This window comes from Miniopterus natalensis, chromosome 15 (genome assembly GCF_054644295.1).
Source record: "Miniopterus natalensis isolate mMinNat1 chromosome 15, mMinNat1.hap1, whole genome shotgun sequence".
Lineage (NCBI taxonomy): Eukaryota > Metazoa > Chordata > Mammalia > Chiroptera > Miniopteridae > Miniopterus > Miniopterus natalensis.
In genome coordinates this window covers 22,489,813-22,511,659 of record NC_142095.1, presented here as the reverse complement: position 1 = coordinate 22,511,659, position 21,847 = coordinate 22,489,813, and the positions used below count along the sequence as shown (strand labels likewise).

At 43.4% G+C, this 21,847-nt stretch overlaps 1 protein-coding gene across 1 annotated transcript in view; it reads left to right on the top strand.

The window, feature by feature from the left end:
• The window catches only part of CPNE4 (copine 4), a 316,423-nt gene that overhangs the window by 279,590 nt on the left and 14,986 nt on the right, over window positions 1–21,847 (top strand). The window contains exons 9-12 of the mRNA XM_016224318.2: window positions 4,402–4,488; window positions 5,600–5,659; window positions 13,944–14,077; window positions 20,865–20,919. Coding sequence (XP_016079804.2) covers window positions 4,402–4,488; window positions 5,600–5,659; window positions 13,944–14,077; window positions 20,865–20,919 — 336 coding nt within the window. The remainder of the gene's footprint in view (window positions 1–4,401; window positions 4,489–5,599; window positions 5,660–13,943; window positions 14,078–20,864; window positions 20,920–21,847) is intronic.

Below are 21,847 nucleotides of genomic sequence, written 5' to 3'. Positions count from 1 at the left end.
TTCTTACTGTGAAGCCCATTGTCCCCATGGAGTAGAAAGAGCGACAGCAATGGCTTTGACAAAGCCTTTTTCCCTTAGAGATAAGACCCTGCCCCTGGTCTGGTCAGACATGCGGAGAAGATGCCCCAGCCATTATTCAAGTCTCTTCTTTTAGATGTAAGGTCAAGTTTTATGGAAATAAACCAACATCCTTTGGAATTAGAAGCTTAACCTGAATCAGACCTTTTGTTGAATATAGACCTTTGGTCTGGAAACTCAAGGGCAGCCCTCTGTGTAGTTGCAACAAAGCTTGTTTTATATGTTCTGTTGTGTACTAGTCATTGTAAGACACTTGTCAAACACACAGAGACCTTCATCCACAAGCAAGCGTGCAGAGTTTCGGGGCCACAGTTAAAACCAACAGTAAGTTATCAGGAAAGTCACTCCCAGGATAAAAAGGAATATAGTCAGAGAAATTGCTCCATTGAATGTCCTGGGCCAGACTCTATTGAGCTAATAAATCTAGGACAGTTATCCATACCACGTGCCAGGGCTCCAGAGTTTTACAAAGTTTAGCCTTGCTCTCCTCTACAAATACAAATATCTAAATTAATAACTATGAGAACCATTTCATCCTGAAGCTCCTACAATGGTATTAAAAGTAAAATTCTAACATATGTCACAATTAAAGAACACCAAAGCCTGATGCATTCAAAGAAACAAAAATAAATCATTAAGTCCCACTGAGGAAATGGACCATATGCTACTGTATTTTTCTGTATCACAGAGATACAAGAAAGATTTTAGATCCATCACCCAGCCCGTTTTGACACATTTGCACTGTGGGAACTATTTCCTTATTTGATTCTCCTAAGAGTTACTGAGGAGCACCTAGTAAGTGCCAGGCACTCTGCCAGGCTCTGGGTGTGCCAGGACTGTGCATCAGAGTAAACTAAAAACAAATATCAAGTAAACAATATAATAAAAATGGAGTTCTAACTTGTGACAAATGATATAAAAAACCTGAACCAGTTTAGGTATCAAGGTGTGGCATAGAGGAGATAATCTGAAAAAGTGACATTTAAGTTGAGGGCCTTTAAGGACTGAAAGAAGTCAACCATGTAACAAGCAAGGGAAAAGCATTTCAGGCAGAGGGAACAGCATGGGAAGTAAGGAGTTAGGAAAGAGCAGGGTGCGGTTAAGGATCTGGAAAGAGCCCAGTGTGTCTGGAGCAGAGAGGGTGAGGGAGCCATGCATGAGAGGGCGTTAGAGACAGAGGCGGAGGCCAGGAAAAGTAGATTCTGATAGCTCAGGGGAAAAGGAGTCTGGGATTTTCTTCTAAATGTGATGACCGCACGCTAAAGCTGTGCTCTTCAGTACAGCAGCCACTCGCTATATGTGACTATTTTTCACTGATGTTTGTATACGAAATCATACAGGTTTCACATGTACAACTCAACAAAACATCATCCGCGCACTGCATCATGCTCCCATCGCCCAAAATGAAGTATCTTTCCATCTCCATTTACCCCCCTTGCCTTCTTTAAATTTTAATTTTAATTAATTAAAATGGTAATTCCCCAGTCACACTAGCCACATTTCAAATACTCAGTAGCCTCATGTAGCTTCATTATTGGCTGGTGCAGATATAGATTGTTTCCACCACTGCAGAAAGTTCTACTGGCCAGGGCTGCAAAGGAGTCTAGGCAAGAGGATGACATGATTGGTTTTAATTTTTTAAAAGATTACTTTGGCTACTGTGTAGATCATCCATGATAGGGAGACAAGAGAGTGAGGCAGGGAGATCTGTTGGAAGCTAATACTATAGGCAGGACAAGATGCAATAATGACTTGGACTAAACAAAGTGATAAGACAGATGGAGAGAAGTGGGGAGATACAAAATATATTTTGCAGATAGTAGCTACAAGATTTGTTGGGGGACTCTATATGAGGGGAAAGGGAGGTAGGGAAAGAATGACTTAAGACTAGATGGATAATTGTTGGTTTCCCTTCCTGACTGAGGAAGTCTCATTTCAGGGAGGTCCAGTTTGTGGTGAAGGTTTGAGAATTGAGCTTGGGGGCTTGGCACCCCGAGGATTTACCTGGAGCTATAAACAATGGGAGGGCATTTGAAGTCAAGAGAATGGATGAGTACACTTAAGGAGAGAAGATAGAACAGATAATAGAAGGGGCTTCAACGCTGAGGAACCTCAATATGTAGAGTCAGAGAGAGAAAGAGATGTTGTCTTTCGAATTCCTTCCTGTGAGAGTTATGTTTCTGCAGACACAGGGTAGGTTCTTGATTAACTTGGAGTAATTCCTAGGTAACCTTTATGAACATGCTTAGTTGGAGGTGGCCAAAAGGAAGCTTGCAAGAACAAATAGAAGAGCCCCTCCAAGACCCTCCTAGGGGAGAGCTGTGCGACTAATAGGCCAGGCTTTGGGGTGAAACTGGCCTGTGAATCCCAGCTCTTCCAGGTACCACCTGTGTGACTCAGCCTCCTCTCCGAGGCTCATCTTTCCTCTAGAAAAGTGAGTTGTAGGAGAGTTCAGTGGTTGTGGGTATAAAGTAAATAGCCACAGCTACATGACAGTTTCATGCCAAGACATATGCAGCATATTTAGACCTGGCTCCCTCAGCACTCCCTTCCCACCCAACAGGCACAAAAGCCCCAAGGACCCGTAGGTTCTGATTTTGCTTCCTTGGCGCCCTGGTCTGGCTGAGCCAACCCATCCTCCACTGTTGGTCCATCTTACCCTGAGGGAAATGAGTAGATTTTTCATGGATGATCATTATAATTCTTCATGGAACTTGGAATCTAACTCAGTCAGAGTTTGTTATGTCCTGCTTGATTAAAAAATCAAGGTTAATAGCAATGCTTGAAAATGACCCAAAAAACCCAGCAGATTTATTTTTAGAATTTTTTCTTTCCAATTGTTAGGTAAATCCCTAAACTACTTGTTTATACTGTAACATTAAAGGAAGCTTTGGGGAAAAGGCAATTTCAGTTTTGATGGGTTTGGGGATGGACTTGGGATGTTTTTTCTGAAAAATACTAAATCTACTTTGAGACAGAATGGAATTCTCAATTATCAAGCGATACCCACGTGAAGAATGAATTAGAAGAAAACCTAAGAGAGGAAAGAAAAACAATATCATGATGGTGAAAAGATTAGGCTTTTTAAAAAATGGGGCTGGAGATCTACTGATTTCAGATTCAGCTTTGACTCTTCTCTCCTTCCTTCCTTCCTTCCTTCCTTCCTTCCTTCCTTCCTTCCTTCCTTCATTCCTTCATTCCTTCATTCCTTCATTCCTTCATTCCTTCATTCCTCCCTCCCTCCCTCCCTCCCCCCTCCCCCCCTCCCTTCCCTTTTATGGAAGGAATCTTAGAGGCCTCTTAACCAGGATAGCATTCCTGTCTTCCAAGCCCTTATGCGGTTGCCCAGTTCCTACTGGAACTTCCCCGGTGGTGAGAAACTACCTTATCAGTTATCTGTTGCTGAGTAACAAATTACACCAAAACTTCCTGGCTGGAAAAAACAATCATTATTTACTCATGATTCTCTGGGTTGGCAATTCAGGCTGCGTTCACTTGGAATAGCTCCTCTCGGCTACACATGGTGCCAACTGAATTCACTTACTTACGCGTTTTGCCTCAGCAGCTGGAATTTTTCCACATGCTTTAATTTACCAAGAGACCAACCTAAGCTTTTTAAATGGTGGCAAAAACTTCTCAGCACCAAGCCCCAATGTACAGGCGCTTTTCAATCCTCTGCTCATATCACTTTTGCTAATGTCCCTTTGGTCAAACAAGTCACCTGACTAAGCTCAGGGTCGTTGTGGGAGGAAACTACACAAATGCATGGACACTGCGAGGAATGCTGTGTCAGTCTACCCTACTCACATCTGCCTGAGATTACTTCCGTTTCAGACACACATAATTGTTAGAGAGTGAGAATTTATCTCCTGAGTGGAAATCCAAGGATCCAGCTCCCATAGGATGGTCAACTGCATTGATTTTCACCATTTTATATAGGGAACTTGGGCATCCATGGATTTTGTTATTGCAGGTGTCCTGGAACCAGTCCTCCATGGATACCAATGGTAGTTAACTTTTGGGGGAGTCCAAAGTTATACACCAATTTTCAAACAACCTTTGCATTGTTTAAGGGTCAACTGTAATTTGCCAAAGGTCACACAGCTGGGAGGTGGGGGAGCTGGGATTCAAATCTGGCAGTTCAATATCAGAGTCTTACTTTCAACCACTCTTTTTACATTCCCTCTAGATGCAGGGGTTGTCACTTGGAGACCATTTGTCACCCCTTAGTTTCATCCGCAGAAGCCCCAGGGGACTTGATGTCATCGAATGACTCCACTTCTTCCTGAGCAGGCAATCATGCTGTGACTCTTCTTCTTGCAGGTGCAGTGGGAGTGCATCAACCCCAAGTACAAAGCCAAGAAGAAGAATTATAAGAACTCAGGCATTGTGATTTTGAATCAATGCAAGGTATGTACATAGTCTGTCTTTCAGGAGTATGAAACCAGGGCTGTTCAGGTTGTGTGGTCAGAGGGAGAGAGTGTCAAAGCGATGTCATCTTTTTTAAAATAAAAATCAGAAAGTCACTGTATTAATGGACATACAATGAGAAATGTATGTATGGGTGGTCTTGGAGCTATGGTAGACCAATGCCACCATCCCCTCCACAAGGATAGTCCTACCCCCAAGTTTAGGATAGTCCTGGTCAAAAGTCAGGCTCTTCTCTGCCCACAGCAGCAGCAGAGGGAGATCCCCAAAGGGGACAATCAACCTTTCCAAAGCACCTACTATGTGCCTATCACAGTTTCAGTGGTTTATATGTGGCACCTCATTCATGCTGAAAGGGTCCCATGAAAACAAGACAATAGGAGATTGGAGGGCCTAGAAGTTCCTCCAAGAGGGGCTCTAACTTCACAGAAAAATCCCTGTGCTAATAAGTAAACCCCTTAAATTGCATCCGAGAATAATTCTGCCACTGATAGAGTACTTACTATACAAGAGTAACTACAATAAATTCTATTTACTCTATCACAACCCTGAGATTTTCACTTTCAAATGAGATCATTCACAAGTGGTAAATTTAAGAGCTGAGATTTTAATCTATGTCTTTCTGATTCACCTTATAGGACTTAAGTGCCATCTATTTTCTCTATATATATGTCAGGTACTTCTCCCAGATTGGCTTCTCCATAGCTGCCAAGAGCTGTAGGAGCACATCCTTACATAACAAGAGAGCAGAGGAAAAGACTGATTGGTCTGGTGTGGGTCACATGCCCACTCTTGAATCAATCACTGGGACCAGGGGATAATGTATTGTGATTGGCCATCTGGGGTCATTGTTTTAATCATGTCTTTTATTTATTTTTTATTTTATGATGCTTTGACATCTGGGGGCCTTGTAGACCCCAGGAGGGACTGCCCCTCCCAGAGTTGACTAATTCCTAGATGTAGCAATCCATTTGCCTGGAAGCCTGCCTTTAATATGCAGACCAATCCATCCAGAGCCTATACCCCCAACCACCTCCTTTACTTCCACACGCCAAAGCTTACTAAGATAGTTTCCTTCCCTCCTCCTTTGCAGATCCACAAGATGCATTCTTTCTTGGACTACATCATGGGTGGCTGCCAAATCCAGTTTACAGTAAGTGGTCTCTTTGTTCTTATTTAGGGAGCAAGGTTGGGGAATGGTGCTGGGTTTGGGGCATGAGGAGACAAAAGTCTATTAAAACACTAGGTCAGCTTTGTTCAAATCTCATTGCTGAAATACTGTATGGTCACATGTTTTTAAAATAAGTTCATACTTCTGTTTTTTTCCAGTGAGTATGGTTTTCAGCATCATGTCAGGAAATTCATGCCACTCAACCTCAGGTGCTTTGGGGAACCATGCTAATGCTCCTCACTCTTTCAGTAGCTACATGGGGCATGAGGCAGTAGGCACAGTGCCAGAGCCCATCACCTGGTGAGAAGGGTGGGAAGGAAGTGAGCCTGGTAGTGAGTCCTACTGACTCAGGCAGGTGCCTTTGTTGTATTCATGTGGCCAGAACACAAGCACCAATGTCATGCCCAATGACAATAAAAAGGTGAATTCCAGAACATTGGAAAACCAATCTTTCAAAGTTGAGAAATAGTGTGAGTGTCTAGACTCAGTGGGTGGATAGAGGCTCATCTCCTACATGTAATATCTGAGCCCATGGGATTTACACACTCCTAAATATGCATTCGGGTGGGTAGACTGGGTCTTTTTAACATTCCCAAGTAGGCAAAGTTTGTGAGTCCATCTGCTCTGGAAAAACTTGTTCTTAGGTTTGGGCAGATGTGGCCTCCAGAAAGAGAGTCCCCAGATGTCAAAAGACAGCTCTGCTAAAACCTATGGGAAAACAACATTGGATGTAAACAAGAGAAATACAATCTGTGCAGTGTTTGTTCTTCATATTGCAGAAGTATACTCATGAAGCTCAGCCCTGCTTAGCTCCCTAGACTGGCTCAATCATGTGAGGAAGGCAAGAAAAATGGGTTTATTTTTTTTGTCCTGGTTTGAGCCCAAGACAGTAGATAGGATAGGACCAATGTATTTTTGTGACCAGGAATGGTGGTACTCAAAGGACTAAAAGGGAGAGTCTCGGGGGCATGAGATAAGGGGTCTTTTGATAGGTCAGCCTCTCCCGAGCTAGAGCTTGTCCTTTGCTATAGTCTCAGATGGGTCTACCTATGTCCTGTCTGAACTCAGGGGCATTGTTCATTTACCCCTTAATAGTTACAGGAGCTAATTATAGGATTTGGTCATTTCTTTAAGGTCTAAAGACACACTCACCCAGCCCTCCTACATGCACACTGGCATATACAGAAGGTAGCGAACATGTTCTCTGGGACACACACATCTAACTCTAGCTGTCCTGTGGGTTCATTGTCACTCTGAGTGTATACAAATGAAGTAGGAAAACCAGCAATGTCATAAAGGAGAGATACTGGAAGTAGTGTCCCAAGATCTTAGGCAAAGGAGTGATTTCAGGAAACTATTTATAGGTTTTCAAGGGAAAGCTCTATTGACTTGAGTTTGTTTTAGATTCTATAGATCCCATGCTCTTGAGCAATACTTTATTCAACCTTCAAGGCCTTGCTTTGCCCTTGAAGTTGTGCTGCAAAGAATCAGCCCCCATAAAACCCAGAAGTTTAACCCCGCATTGTCCCCAGGTCAGCATCCTAACTTATAGAGGCCTGTACAGCATTCCTGACCCAGAAGGATTGCCCGCTCAGCTTTGATCTCCTCTCTTTCTCACTTTTGTTGATGCTCCCCAATTGGGAGGTACCACCTTAGTGGGCCTTAACACCCCCTCCCGAGTCCCAGCTTCTCAGCCCCTCCCGTGTCAACTGATGGACCTTTGGGGGTCTGGAGTGAGTCTGGAGCTAGGAATGAGAAAAAGAGAATGTACAGATAAATGCTGAGAAGGCGACAGGCCACCATCACTGTCTGCCACAAAACCCTTCCCCCCGTGGGGTTTCAGGCTGGGGCCTCAGAAGGTTGTGACGTGCTCTGTTTTGAGCTTTCTACTAAAGAACACATGCCAGTCACTTTTATGTCACTTTCTTCCAAAATTAAGTCAGCTTTCTTATTAATTTCTTATTGCTCAGGCAGTACAATCTAATGTGAAATGTAACTGTAATGCAAACTATTAATAAAAATTAGCATGTCTTATTTAATCTGGTCCGTAAGTGCTTATTATCTGTCCGGTAATTTTCTTGAGACCATCTGGCAACATAAAAAGGAAAGTGGCAGAGGGATGAGAAATGAGAAGAGGGCTTCCTGGCATGGAGATCTGCAGAGCAGAGAGAGGGGAAAAAAGATGTCTTGTTGCAGTCAGAAACTCCCATTGGCACAGAAATTAATAAAGCCCAGGAATGTTAGCCAAGATGAACTTTGTGCCTCCCTGGAGACAGACCTCCAGGAGCCAGCAGTGAAATAAAGTTCTGGATGTTACCTCCACTCTTGAGTCTCCACCTCTCCCCTGCGCCCCAGGAGGACTTCCTCTTTGGATGTACTAGCCAGGCTCTCCTGCTCGTGGGTTTTGGTTGGCTTTGACCAATGGGAAGAAGCAACTAGGGATCAAAGAAAGAGAGAGGTGAAGTTGGGACACCCAGCTCTGCCTGCCAAGCTGTGGCTTGGCAGTGACCATGAGCCTCTATGGAAGGTCACAGTTCCTGTCCAGTGCCTTGTCCTACAGATAGTACTCTTACTAAGTTCTAGTAACTGCTTCTTCCCACCCTATCTAGTCAGTCCCCCTTAACCTTTTTGAATGGTCTTTCATTAAACTTGCCCTGGTCATCTTTTCTGAGTGGGCCATTTGTTTCCCGTCAAGACTTTCACCGATGCACATTACAAATAGGGGCAAGGAGAAAGTATTTGCACTTTCCACAGATGCCTGGTGCTTCTGGTTCAACCCTCACCTTTCCTTCAGGTGCCAGGCTGACATATATTAGGTGCTAAAAATACTTTTGTTGAATTATAATGGATTGAACCCAAAATCTTCAAGAAGAGTAAGGCTTAGGGAAAAGAAAGAATTGGATGAATGAATATGATACTAAGTTTTTGCTTTAAAAAGCACCCCTATGAACTTAAATGTTTATACCTCTACATATTCCAATGATAAATACTGAAACCCTAATATGAATCAGCAGGGCATATTTAAGGGAGTGTTGGGGAAGTGGTTTGGAGTAAGAACTTGAAGGGCTTTGAGTTTTGATGTAATATGCTGGATAAGGAAATGTTCAAGAGGCTGTTGGGCAGGACATTGAAGCAATCAGCCACATGCTTCAGGGAAATAAATCTGGGAGTGTTTGGTGAAAGGCACTGAGAAAAGCAACGGAGAATGATGAGCCCAGGAGGACTCTAGTCTTTTGTGCCTGGCTAACTAAGCATGATGGTCCTACTCGTGGAAATCTGGGGCGCTCAAGAGGAGCTGCAGGACAAGATGATGAATCTGTCTGTGGACATGTTGGAAGTACTTTCAGATGTCCCAGTGGAGTTGCACTTTATAAATATGGACCTAGGTTTCAAGAGAGAGGTGGAAGCTGCACATATATGGGTCTGGATGAGATGGTCAAAGATAAGACTACAGAAAGCAAAGGGGCCTGGTGACAGAAAGTTATAGAAGACCTACATTTGGTAGCAAAGGAAAGAGGGGCAAGCAGCAAGAGAAGAGATGCCAGAAGAAAAGGCCCAGGAGGAGGCACTAACCCAAATGACCAGGAGAAAAAGTTACGAGATCAAGGAAGATAATCCCATAATCTAAAGAAGTCAGAGAGCAAAGAATGAAAACCAGTGACGAGTAGGCACACATCATCTTCAAAAGAGCCATTTCAGCCCTGCCGGGCGTGGCTCAGCGGTTGAGCATCAACCTAGGATCCAGGCGATCAGGGTTCGATTCTCGGTCAGGGCACATGCCCAGTTGTGGGCTTGATCAATGACTCTCTCATCATTGATGTTTCTATCTCTCTCGCTCCCTCTCCTTTCCTCTCTCTGAAATCAATAAAGATATATTTAAAAAAAAAGAGCCATTTCAGCAGAATGCGACAGGAGAGACCCAGAAGTTAGGGTATAATTAGAAAGTAAGGAAGTAAACACAGCAGGATGTACCCATTGACTCAACAAGGTTGACAGTGAAGGGAAAGCGAGAGTGGGAAAAGAGAATGGCAACTTGAGGATTAACAGAGGGGAGGTTTTAGGCTAGAATTTGACCATAGCAGAGGACAAGGCCCAGTGGAGAAAAGGAGACACATGATGCTAAAAAACAGCCCTAGTCAACAATTCTTTATCTTCTTTGGTCACCTGGACCACTTAGGAATCTGATACAAGATCTATATCGTCTCACTGGAAAATGCACACATTCAATTCTGCATGCTATTTTGGGAGGTCAAGGGCACCCCTGAGGACAATCCGTGTTCCTCCCATGAGTCCTAGAGTCATAAGAACTCTAGGGCAACTGTCTCCTCGCAGTCTTGGAGGAGGTGGGCGCAGGTGAAACAGACTACAGGAAGAGCGGTTGAGTTCAGTATATTTGGTGCATGGCACAGCAGCTAAAAATAAAGCTAGATACTAGAATTTCACACACAAAATATAAAATTTTAGACAGCACAGATGAGACAGACACCAGAAGGTATTTGGAAAGAAAATGGTAGAAGAATTAAGTGTTTCCTTGGGAAGTTATTGCTTTTCCAGATGCACAAAAATTTATTCATTGTAAAGCAGATTTTCACAGAGACAAGTTGTAAGCAACCTATATGTCTGACAATAAGATCATGGCCATGTAAATCACAGCCATTTTAAATGATAATTATGATGATTGGAAATAACATGGGAACATGTTTCTGACAGTGTTAAGTGAAAAAAAGAATATAAAGCAGAGCCACCCTATGATTACAATTATGTAAAGTGTTTAAAACATTTGTCCCTATATAGACAATAACTAGAAAGGAAATATGACTTACTAGGCTAGTGGAATCTTTGAGGGACAAGGATTGTCCTCAGGGTGCCCTTGACCTCCCAAAATTGTGCATAAAATTGAGTGTGTGATTTTCCAGTGAGAGAATATAGATCTTGCATCAGATTTTCAAGTGGTTCACATGAACCTCCCCCAAATCATTTTTTCTTATTATTCTCAAATGGCCATTCTCATTATTTGTAACTTTTCAAAATTAAGATGGTATTACTTTCTTTTATCTCTGATTTTATAGTCTGCATTTTAATTATATAATATGATATAGTATTTAAGCTCAGTGTGGCTTCTTCCAGATTAACCTTGAAGCCTAAAAAAAGGTCACCTGTTAAAGGTTCTCTGGGGAAATCTTTTCTAACCCTGAAATATTTAAGGCATCCTATGTCCATGCTGTGTCCCAGTTTAAGTTTTAAATCTTTATTTTATATCCCAGATTAAACACTGACAGACTCCGGTGTAGACCTCTGAGAAATAAGAGCGAGCCCTGGGTTGAAGAGGGAGGGGAATGCTTTGCGGTTTCCAGGAAATAACCTCAGGGGTCTTTTCCATCTAGTCTAGGTTCCAATTTCTTTGTCTGCTATGGAGTTTTGAGAAAATATAAAAGCATAAGAATTTAAACTATCATTTAAGAACTGGTCCAAACTAAACAGTATCTTCACTTACAGGCTCATTGTATAGGTGCAAATTGTGTTCAAATAAAAAAAAAAAAAGCTACCCCAGCAGGTGCTAATGCAAAGGTTGACTGCGGGTTGACTGCAGAGAGATTAGCAGCTGCTGAGGTTGGTTCACCACAGTTTCCCTTAGAAAACATCCAGGAGGGTCCCCCATGGCCCATATGTCACAGGCGGAGAAGGGCTCTGAGTGGGTTCGTTTCATGAAGAAACTAAAAATGTCCAAGGACAAAGTCTCATCTTTCATTTCCAGCCTTCTCTGGAAAGCAGCTCCTCCGCGCACTGGGGGCTTGTTGGCAGCGAGGAAGCATTTGCATCCTTACCCTACCAGGCTTGCCAACTGCTCCTCAGCTCTGCCTAATGAGAGGGGGCGTCCTGGGCAGAAGGAGCGCCATGGGTGGGCTCCTGCTCCCGGGCTGCCAGCTGAGAAGACTGGAGCGCATACCAGCACCATAGGCTTTTGGAAATAAATGTTTCATATCAGAAAATGAAAACACGGTGGCTCTGCGAGCTCACTCCATTCAGGGCACCGGGAATCAGTAGCCGCCTCCACAAACTGGCATTTTTCGGTCATTTGTGTGCTTTTATTTCTCAGCTTCATCCCATCCTTAAGGGTCTCCCTGTTGCTTTTTAAAATAAACCTCACCTTTCACTCTGTTCTCTTTTCACTAATGCTAACTCTAAAGAGCACAGAAATTCTTGGTAGAAAGCCACCTCCTGAAGAAAGATACTTTACCTCCCGCTCCATCAGGGAGACTTCAGAAACCGCCGCTTGCCAGGGGGAAAGTCTTCAGCTGCCCTATACTTAAGACTGTCCACTGCTGACTAGTCAAATGATAAAATATTGTTATGAGCGACGGGAACTACAGAAAGGGGTGGGTGGGAAGGATCACTGGTTTATTTCTTTATTCCTCAGGTAATTTTTAAGTTTATACCCCTTCCCCAAAGCTTTCTCAGAACTCCTGAGCTGGAAGAGCCTCTGTGATGGTCAGACACGGGGGGCCATCCCCATGGGAAAAGTGGAAACCAGAGGCCCACCTGCAGAAAAAGAGTAAAATTCCCATCAGGCTTGTTATATGTCTAGTCAGCACCACCAGGGACAGGCCGCCAGTGCCAACCTCCTATCACTGATCTTCAGGTTGTTCCACTATCCTTAAAATGTCATCTCCCCCCAAAAACCTGCCTGCTCCCCCTCCCTAGCTGACATCCAATTCCACATGTAATGTCACCAAATCCTGTTCACTTTCTGTCCTCAACATCTTCCATCACAGTCCCCTTCTCACTCTTATTGCTGCCCTACCCTAGTTTGTTAGGCGCAAGGGCATGACTCCGAGCAGACGAAGAGTTGATAGAAATGAAACGACGTAGCAGGGCAGGCAAGGGTGAGGCAAGAGAGGTGCTGAGGATGCAAAATGTAAGGATGCACTTGCTCCCAAGATCGTGCAAACGTAGGGTCATCTGGGAATAAGTGCCTTCCGGAGTTATGTCCTAGTCACCTCTCCTGCCTGGCCCTAGTTCCAGCCCCACATTTGTTTGTTTGTTTGTTTGTTTGTTTTGAAAAAACATATTGTTGCCAAAAACCTATGTATGCTCATCTAGACATTCTCCCAATGCCACAGCTTGCTCATCCAGGTGAGGTGCCTGGGCCCAGATGCTGCCACTTGGTGCTTGCGTGCTTGGAGGATCTTGTCCGTACCTGAGGAGGAAAGAGGGACGATGACATCTCTTGAGTTGTCATTTTTGATGGAAGTTTCCCCCTGGTCTTTACATTATCTGATTTCATTCTTTGGTTTTATATCAAGACACCAGCATGTTTCTGCCATCACAAGATACCCCTTGACATTGAGTCAGGTAATCAGCACATGGGACAGTGGGCAGCTGCAGTGTGGAGAAGCACAGGTAAAGGAGTGTGGGGACCCATGGCGAAGGGCCCCCCTCATAATAAGGCGTGAGGTGAGCCATCGACTCCCATTCACAAAGTCCCCACACCCGCCAATGATTTGCATTTTAGATCAGTTGGAGCAGAAATCAGGTTATCTCCATAACCACATTCTTTAGGATTCTCTAGCATTCCAATGTTTTCTTCAGTAAAAAAGAGAGGTGGCTTTACACCTGGCCTTCCCAGAACTGTTTTTACCTTTGAAACACTATGTGCACACGTGCGAGGTGTCATTATCGCTTAAGTGTGTCTCATCAGGACAAAAAGGCTGAGGATGGCAGCCCTGCATGTTGGAGCTTAGTAAACCCAGGAGACCTCTGGGGGTATGATTTCTTCAAACACTGTCTCTCAAGCACCTCTTGAGTGTGCCTCTTGCAGTCTTCTAGGAATTATCTGCTCGCATTTGGACCTCTGTGCTGACGTGGTTATAATAGACCGCATCTTTAACACACAATTTGATTTTAAGGAATTTTTACCTCTGGCTCAGAGACGGCATTGCCCTACCCAGAGTCCTTTCTTAGGGAATTAGGATTTCTGCCCTTGCTGCCTGGTGACACAGATCATCAGCTGCTGGACTTTCTGACCAATCTCAAGTTCTGTTTTGGAAAGGGAAAAGAGAGGGCATTGGGGGGTGGGGGGTTGAAGACAACAGAAATGGCTTCAACCTTCCTTTTAAGCTAATTAATTTCTTCTCTAACTCTCCTCATTGGCAGGGTATGTAACAAGCTGCTTTTTTCCGTCTCAGGCCATGTCTCTGTGGCTGATCCTAATTCCTAGGAGATGCATTCACTTTAAATCTACCCGTTCTCCTATTTTCTCTTCCAGGTAGCTATAGACTTCACTGCCTCAAACGGGGACCCCAGGAACAGCTGTTCCCTGCACTACATCCACCCTTACCAGCCCAACGAGTACCTGAAGGCCTTGGTGGCTGTGGGGGAGATTTGCCAAGACTATGACAGGTACCAGACTCTCGGTTGGCTCAGGCCTTATCTTCTCTCTGTGAATTCCGATGGCTCCTGGCTGATCCTTGGTAGAAGAATGGAGATTAAGTCTAGCAACTCATCACGCGGAGGCTTGTGCAGGGACAGAAATTATAAAACCTCGCCCCAAAACCTAGAGAAACTGAGTCCGTGCCATGTTTTCCTTAGTCATAAAAAATGTTTCTTTCTCAGATTCCTTGAATTGGCTTGCAAGACCACTGGATAGCAATTTTGGTTTCCCAGAGTTTTAGTATATGCCTTGCTCCTCAAAGTTTGGTCCATGATCTAGCAACATCACCTGGGAATTTAGAATCTCAAGCCCCATTCCAGACCTCTGAATCAGAATCTGCATTTTAATAAGATAACAAGATGATCTAAGTGTACTTTAGAGCTTGAGAAGCACTAGTTTATTGGACATTATTGCATCTAATCCTCATATTAACCCCTATGTCATAGGGGTTACTTAACAGAGAAGGAAAATTTTGCAGGGAGGTTGAGTAATTGTGCACTGTCACACAGCCAGAGGCAGGACTTGAACCCAGATCTATCTCATTCCATAGCTGAAGCTCACAATCGCTGTATTTCACTGACCTCAAAAGATATTGGTAACTTTAGCAGTGGTTACGTGTCTGCCCACGTGCCTGTATGTGTGCCCGTGTGTGTGTATGTGTGTGTCTGTAGGAAACATTATTTTGAGATAAGTTGAGTAGTATATTCATTTCCACTTGATGGTAAATATTGACCTTTCCCACTACAATAATTCCCTGTAAGAAGTGATTTACATAAATAATATTAAATTGAATTTATTCTGTGCTTCCAGTATTTTCTGATTGAGATGAAGTTGTCCATGTGTTTGTTCAAAAAGGCTTTTTGAGGTAGAACCAATGTAAATATAAATGTGGGTAAATCCCAGTTGACTCCCTGTTGTGATTATAAAACAAACCTACTTAATAATGAGCAGCAACTGACTGACTGACCTTTTAAGCCAGGAAAATAATGAAAGCAAATTCTATCCCCCAACTTCAGAGAAAATTTACAGGATAGCATGATTTCTGTTCTGTCTATTCTCATAACTGGTGATAATCATATTTTTTTAAAAAACCAAAAAACTATTATCACAGTCACCATAGAGAATGATACAACCCAGAAACCACAATGTGCGGAGAAAGCAACAGGACAGGTAATAGGACAGGTCCCATTAGTGTCCTTCCTGAGGGTGAGTCTGGATTCGGCACAGTCACTGCCAGTAACTCAGATGGGCGTGAGGGAAGCTGGGCACTGAGTGGATGAGTCCAGTAAAATCAAAGAGCTTTAAACATTTAGACATTTGCCCTCCTAAACATTTAGAACAAAGGGCAACAGCGTTCATATTACTTATTGAAGTGATACTTCTTATATTTAACCTTGAGGTGGTGACTGAGAAAAAAACTTGAATTTCAGCTTTGCTTTCCTTAGGCCCAGGACAGGGAGGATTCCTAAAGAGATTCATAGCATATGGAGATTTCTGCCAAAAAAAAAAAGAGAGAGAGAGAGAGAGAAAAGACTGACAAATTGCATCTCCACTGTCAGAAACCTCTTTAAACATCCTCAGAGCACCAAAACAGTAATTCTCACCCTTCTTTCTGTCACACACACACACACACACACACAATCTAGATCATAATGTGTACTGAAAGACAAGGAGGAAGGGAGGAAATATCTCCTGGAATCTTAGTGACCCTTACATTCTTGAAATGCTTATAAAAGAAATAGAGTAGGTAAATGCACTTCATACATGTCATACAATAGGCGCTTAATAATAGAGCTGACTCTGACTCAGCAGGGGAGAAGCTGTATACAAATGACTCCCAAAGAGAAGGTTGGTGGGTTGTCAGAAAAGAAGATGCTGCGAGCCAGCGCCCTCACCGTGGCCAGTGAGGAGGCAGGCTTGCTGGGTGATCTGGAGCAAGCAGCTAAACCTCTCTGTTTCCTGATCGCCTCGCGTGCCAGAGGCAGAGACTCTAATTGGAGTGACCTGTGCATCTTTCAGAGCTGTTATGCCTTTGTACTGTGAGCCAGACAGAGCCTGGGGAGCATCTTGTATTCCTTCAAAATAACAGATTCAGTACAAAAATAAGATATGACACCTTAGGGGTTATGTGAAAAATCGTGATTCTTTTTAAAACCTTAATAGGATAATACTGAAGTTATGGGCCCCAACTGGCCAAGAAAATCAGGTTTCTTCAGCTCAGGGGACCACATATATATATGTATCTATGTGGCAGCTCAGCATAAAAGTGGACAAATATCAGGAATAAAAGAAGGACTGAAAAGCCTGGGCTCTCTTTGCAAAGACCCCCTAGCAGACTGTGTAAAGCAAGCTGCTCTCCTGAAAACTGACAAGTGCCGCGGTTTCTCTTCTGTGTGGGTGGATAAGCAGCAGACAGGCAGAGTCAGGGAATTTCAAGTCGGGGCTTTGGAATTCTTTTTTTCTCACATCAAAGTCAGTGAGGTTGATGCTCAAAAAGAAACACTTGAAAAAAAAATTGACAGAAGGCATCGTTCCCCTCCTGCAGCGACACGGAGGTTTTTAATCCCCATGAGCCTTAGAAATTCCTCCCAGCCTCTGACAGCCGGGGGGTTTCCTTCTGCCTCGCACAGTCATTGCTAACAGGTCCTCACGAGGTGATCCGCGAAGTAGAACAGCTTCAGAGATGCATGAGCCCTGCTCAGGGAGGCCTGGAGGGGACGCTCCTCCCAGATTCTGGCCCTCGAGCCCAGGAGGCAGTCCTGCCGGCCTGTTCTCTCTGCGACTCAGCCTCTCCCCTTGACTCCACCTGCACACACAGGCACAGGCACGCATGCACATGCACACACATGCATGAACGTGCACAGACACACACAAGCTCATATTCCCAGTTGCTTGTAGCACTTGCCCAGCTCCTGTAAACATTCTCATCTCCTCAGGCTGCTCAAGGCCCCAGTGGTAGCCATCCCTGGGGCCCACAGAGATGTGCCTTTGTCCACCTGCCCTGTCCTCTAATATGAATGGGAGAGTCTAGCATCAGTTTTAACCCAATTTTTTGTTTTAATTAATATGAACACTAAGAAAACTTGTTCTTATAAATAAGTATCTGGTACTGGAAAGTTTGACTGGCAGTACTTTCAATTCTGAGGTACATATCAAAAATCATATAATGATCTATTATCAAAATATATTTTAAGCAATTTTTTTAAGTTTTTCTTTTTTTAATATGTTTTTGTTGATTTCAGAGAAAGGAAGGGAAAGGGAGAGAGATAGAAACACCAATGATGAGAGAGAGTCATTGATCGGCTGCCTCCTGCATGCCCCCTACTAGTGATCGAGCCTGAAACCCAGGCATGTGCCCTGACAGGGATTCGAATCATGACCTCCTGGCTCATAGGTTGATGCTCAACCACTGAGCCACGCTGGCCGGGCTCTCAACAATTTTTTTAAAGCAAAAGTTGGCAACTACCTGACTTGCAAAAGGATTTGTTTCCTAGTGCATCATCCACATTAAGAATTGTTCCTGTAGAGTTTGTACACCCTGGAACAATGCACCGTGAGGGTTAAGATTCAGAATGGGTAAAGGAGAAGGGTAATTGTGAAAGGGAAGGTGTCAGTGGAGGGTAGGTCTTTCCATCACAGGCTGCTCCCAGAAGATCAGTTTCAGCAAAGAATATACAGGGAAATCAAGAAACCGAATACTGATTTCCTTAAAAGAAAAAAAAAGCTCTCATATCCACAGTAGGGCTTTGCATTTCCACATTTCCATCTACCCCAGTTTTAAAACCAGTGTTTTAGAGGACAGTCTTTATTAAATGAATGCCATTTTACTTTGAGTTCATCTCCACTTTCTTGTGGATGCAGTAACTTGTCTTTTCTCTTCATAATCTCTTGCTTTACCTCAAAGCCTTCCTAACAGGGAGGGTGAAAACGGTGGATGAAAATGAATCTTCCATCTGAAGATCCTTGCACCACAGTCATTCTCTAAGGAAGTTCAATGCTCATTAGCGCTGAAGACCCTAGGTTCTTTTACTGTATTTTTATACTATTTTATTTCAATAGTAAGAAATATTGCCCTTACCAATGTGGTGATAGGCCCCTGAATTTTCCAGATTGGCAGGTTTCACCAATCATGTTCCCAGCGGTTGCTAAATGGCCCCTCACTCAGTGCTGAGTGCATCCCGTCTCCGGTGCTTTGATGTGTTGGCCTGCAGAGGCTCGCTTGTGTGCTCCACTTGCCTTCTCTTGCCTCTTACATAATAAGACTCCTCTCTGCTTAGTTTTATTTTTAATCAGGAAGAGCGATGTTTCAATCCATTGTGCGTAGGCTTGAAATTTTTTCTTTAGTATGTTTATTAGCTAGAGCCTTTGTGGTGGCTAACTTCAGAGAAATGTTGCCCTCCTGGCTCATTAATTATTTCTCTTGTAGGTGAGGCATTTTTCATACCTCTCTACTCTTCAAACTCAGTTGCATAACAATACATCCTGCTCAGCAAACTTCAGATTCCCATGGGTGGCCTAGAATATCACTATAAAGGAATATCATTAAGGCCGGAACACTGGTTGGGTGATTAGAAATGGATGGAATATTAGATCACACGGATCCTAAACTTGTCAAAGAAGAAAATAAAGGGTGTGGTGCCTCCTAGGTCTCTGTTCTGACTTCTGGACCATCTCTGAGTTGGAAGAACAAGGACCCATCCCCGCTGATCCAGGAAAGCTTTCTTCAGGACATAACTAGAAAATACCTCTGAAATCCCCTGACAGATTCTTCCCCACACCTGCTTATCCTTGTTGTGGTTAAAGAGGAATTGCTGAAACAAAGTATTTCAGTATTTCCAAAGATCAGAAGTATTTTTTCTCTGAGCTGTCGCTAATCCTTTATAAGCTGCTGTGATTTTTTTTATTTATCAACATTAATACCTTTTCTAATACACGTTAGATGCAATGTGCCACAAAGCTCTTATCTACACAGCAGTGAGGAGAAGGGGGAGCTGGTGATTTTCTGGAGAATTTAGACTTTGATTTCAAACAATTCTGGCTTCCTTGCATCTACCAATCCGTACCCCAAATTTGATCAGCTTGGCTGTGTTTTGGTAAAAGTTTATCAGAGTCATTGCTGGCTACTGATGATCTTTAAATCAGATGGGTGGTGATGGGTGAGAATGTGACTTTGCTACTTTGACTTCTCAGTCAGCTTTGGGGAGTGGGGGGACTGGGGCATGCCTTTTGCTTAGAGATGCTCAGGGACAGCGAGCCCTAACCTGAATTTTCTCTTCTCTTCAACTAACTCTGCAAAGAACTGAGAAATGCAGGAATTTTTCCAAGAACAAATCTCAGTTGTGTTTTTAATGGGAGAGAAAGTAAAAGGTAAATGGCACGAGAAGGGCATGCCCTCTGACAAGAACACTATTCCAGAGCCCCCGTTGCAACAATCCTCTGATGGCACAAATTTGCGTAAGGATGGTCTTATTTGTTGTCTGATCCGGGGGCCTTGCTGCTAAAAGAGCCAGAAGGAAATCACATTTAATGCTACATATAATCATTACATTATAATGGTATAATAGAAAAAGCATGGGCTTTGGAATCACACAGTCCTCTCTGGGAAACACCTTAGGTTTCTGAGACTTTCTTAGTCTTTCTGTGACTCCCTTTATTTGTCTGTAAAATGGGAATGATAAGTAGATGGAACTTCAAGGGTTGCTTGAGAATTAAATAAGTACATATATCGCCTAGCATAGTGCCTGGCACATTGTATGTGCCAATAAATTTTAATTTTCCTCCCCATCCTCTCATCTATGGTACAGTCAAGTTAGAGTTAAGATATAACATATGTGAATGAATAATTTGAGAGAAATTTCAGATTACATAAGAGAAACCAAGCCAAAAGACATGTATGTGGCTCCCATAGGTTTTCATAAGACTTCTTCTCCTTTATACAGCCACATCTTAGTGACTCAATTCATGGATTATCTAGTCATTAAATACTTATTGAGCACACACTCTATGGCAAGTGTCACCCTGAAGGTAGGGGCAAGGGGCAGTTTGAGGCAGGGAAGCAATGGAGATATAAAGATATTAATACAAAAAACAGCATCCCTTTGAATTCAGGAGACAAGAAAAGACATGTGAACAATTTATTGCTGCTTGTATGAGATAAAGTAGTGGATACAATGAGTTCTGTAGATGAAACCAAGTTCTGTCAATAAGTCGGCCTTTCAAGCTTTCCATTGCTTTGTAATATCTCCTTGGATTCAGCTGGTCTGGATTTGAACCCTGGCTCTAACTAGCAGCATGATCTTGGACAATTCCCTTCCCTTCCCAAGACAATTCCCTTCCCTTCCCAAGGCATTTCTCCACTTGAATAACGGGAATAATAATCTCTCCGTATAAGGCTTTAAAAAGATAACATATGTCTAGCACAGTCAACCATAGGAGTTACCCAATTCATGATCACTTTTCAAAGGAGACAAAATACTGGGGGAGGGGAGGAGAGGAAATCCTGAGGCCATTTTATGCCTTGGTATCAAGTCCAACAAAAAGGAAGGAAGAAGTTGCAGACTAATGACTGTAATGAACTCTGGGGATTAGTCCTTGATTTTAATTATCCATGCTATTGCTATCCCCTGTCACCACAGATCATCAAGAAGCATGAATCAGCACCTGGCATAGCAACATCCCGAGCGAGGTAATGCCGGTTCATGTTTTTCTTCCTCATTAGATGATAAATAAAGCAACTTCTTCTTTTTTTTGTTTCAGTGACAAAATGTTCCCAGCCTTTGGGTTCGGTGCCAGGATACCTCCAGAGTACACGGTGAGTGAGTAGCGATGCTTTGCTATAGCCAGAGGATAATTTGAGTTTCCTTCCCAGGAGTCTCACTCCTTCGGCCCTTGATATAATTATGTAAGTAGGGCCCAAAGACTCAGAAATGGTCTTCAGAACCAATGAGATTAGGTCCTCAGAGCCTGTCTTTTGATGAAACCCAATCTCCTGATATTCTGAATGGTTCTTCTGAGAGGTCCAAATTTCACTGCTTAGCTGCTTATAGATATGATCAGAAACTGAGAAAACACTCAGGAAGTTGATGTTCAGTGGTTCAGAACTTATCTATTCAGCTATCCCCTAGAGAAAGATCTTATTGACAATACCAACCGTGGAATTCCACGACAATGAAGTCTACAGAGTCCCTCATCTCAATTCTCTGAGCACCAGTCTTGTGTGAGAGACACAGAGAAAGTCCTAAACAGAACAACTCTGGCTTAGAGAAGTGAGAAGCTAAAAGCTTCCTATGAGGACATTGGAATCCTATTTGTTTTTGATACTTATTTCCATGACACAAAGAAGGCAAAGCTCGTGCAGAGAGAGATTTGCACTGCAGTGGAGCCGAGGCACCCTCGTGTGGAATACCAGGTGCTCCTGTAGGACACTCTGCACAGAGAGCTCAGCTCTCCAGGTGGGAGGGCCTCGAAGGGACAGCGTGGTTCCTGTCCCAGCTTCACCAAGGCCTCTGAGGTCTGAGTTAAGTGCAGGCAACACTGTCCGATCATCAACTTCTCTTCTACTGGCTGTGTCTGAGTTGCAGAGCAGGAGACAGATGCTGACATTTACTCCCACACCAGAGCTGTCAGACCAAGGGCCTTCCCCTTCTGTGCCCCTTTTGAAAGAAAGAAGCCATCTCCCTGTGACCACTGAGAGCGCAGTGGACAGAGTGGCATGTCCCCCGACCTGTCCTCACCTGCCT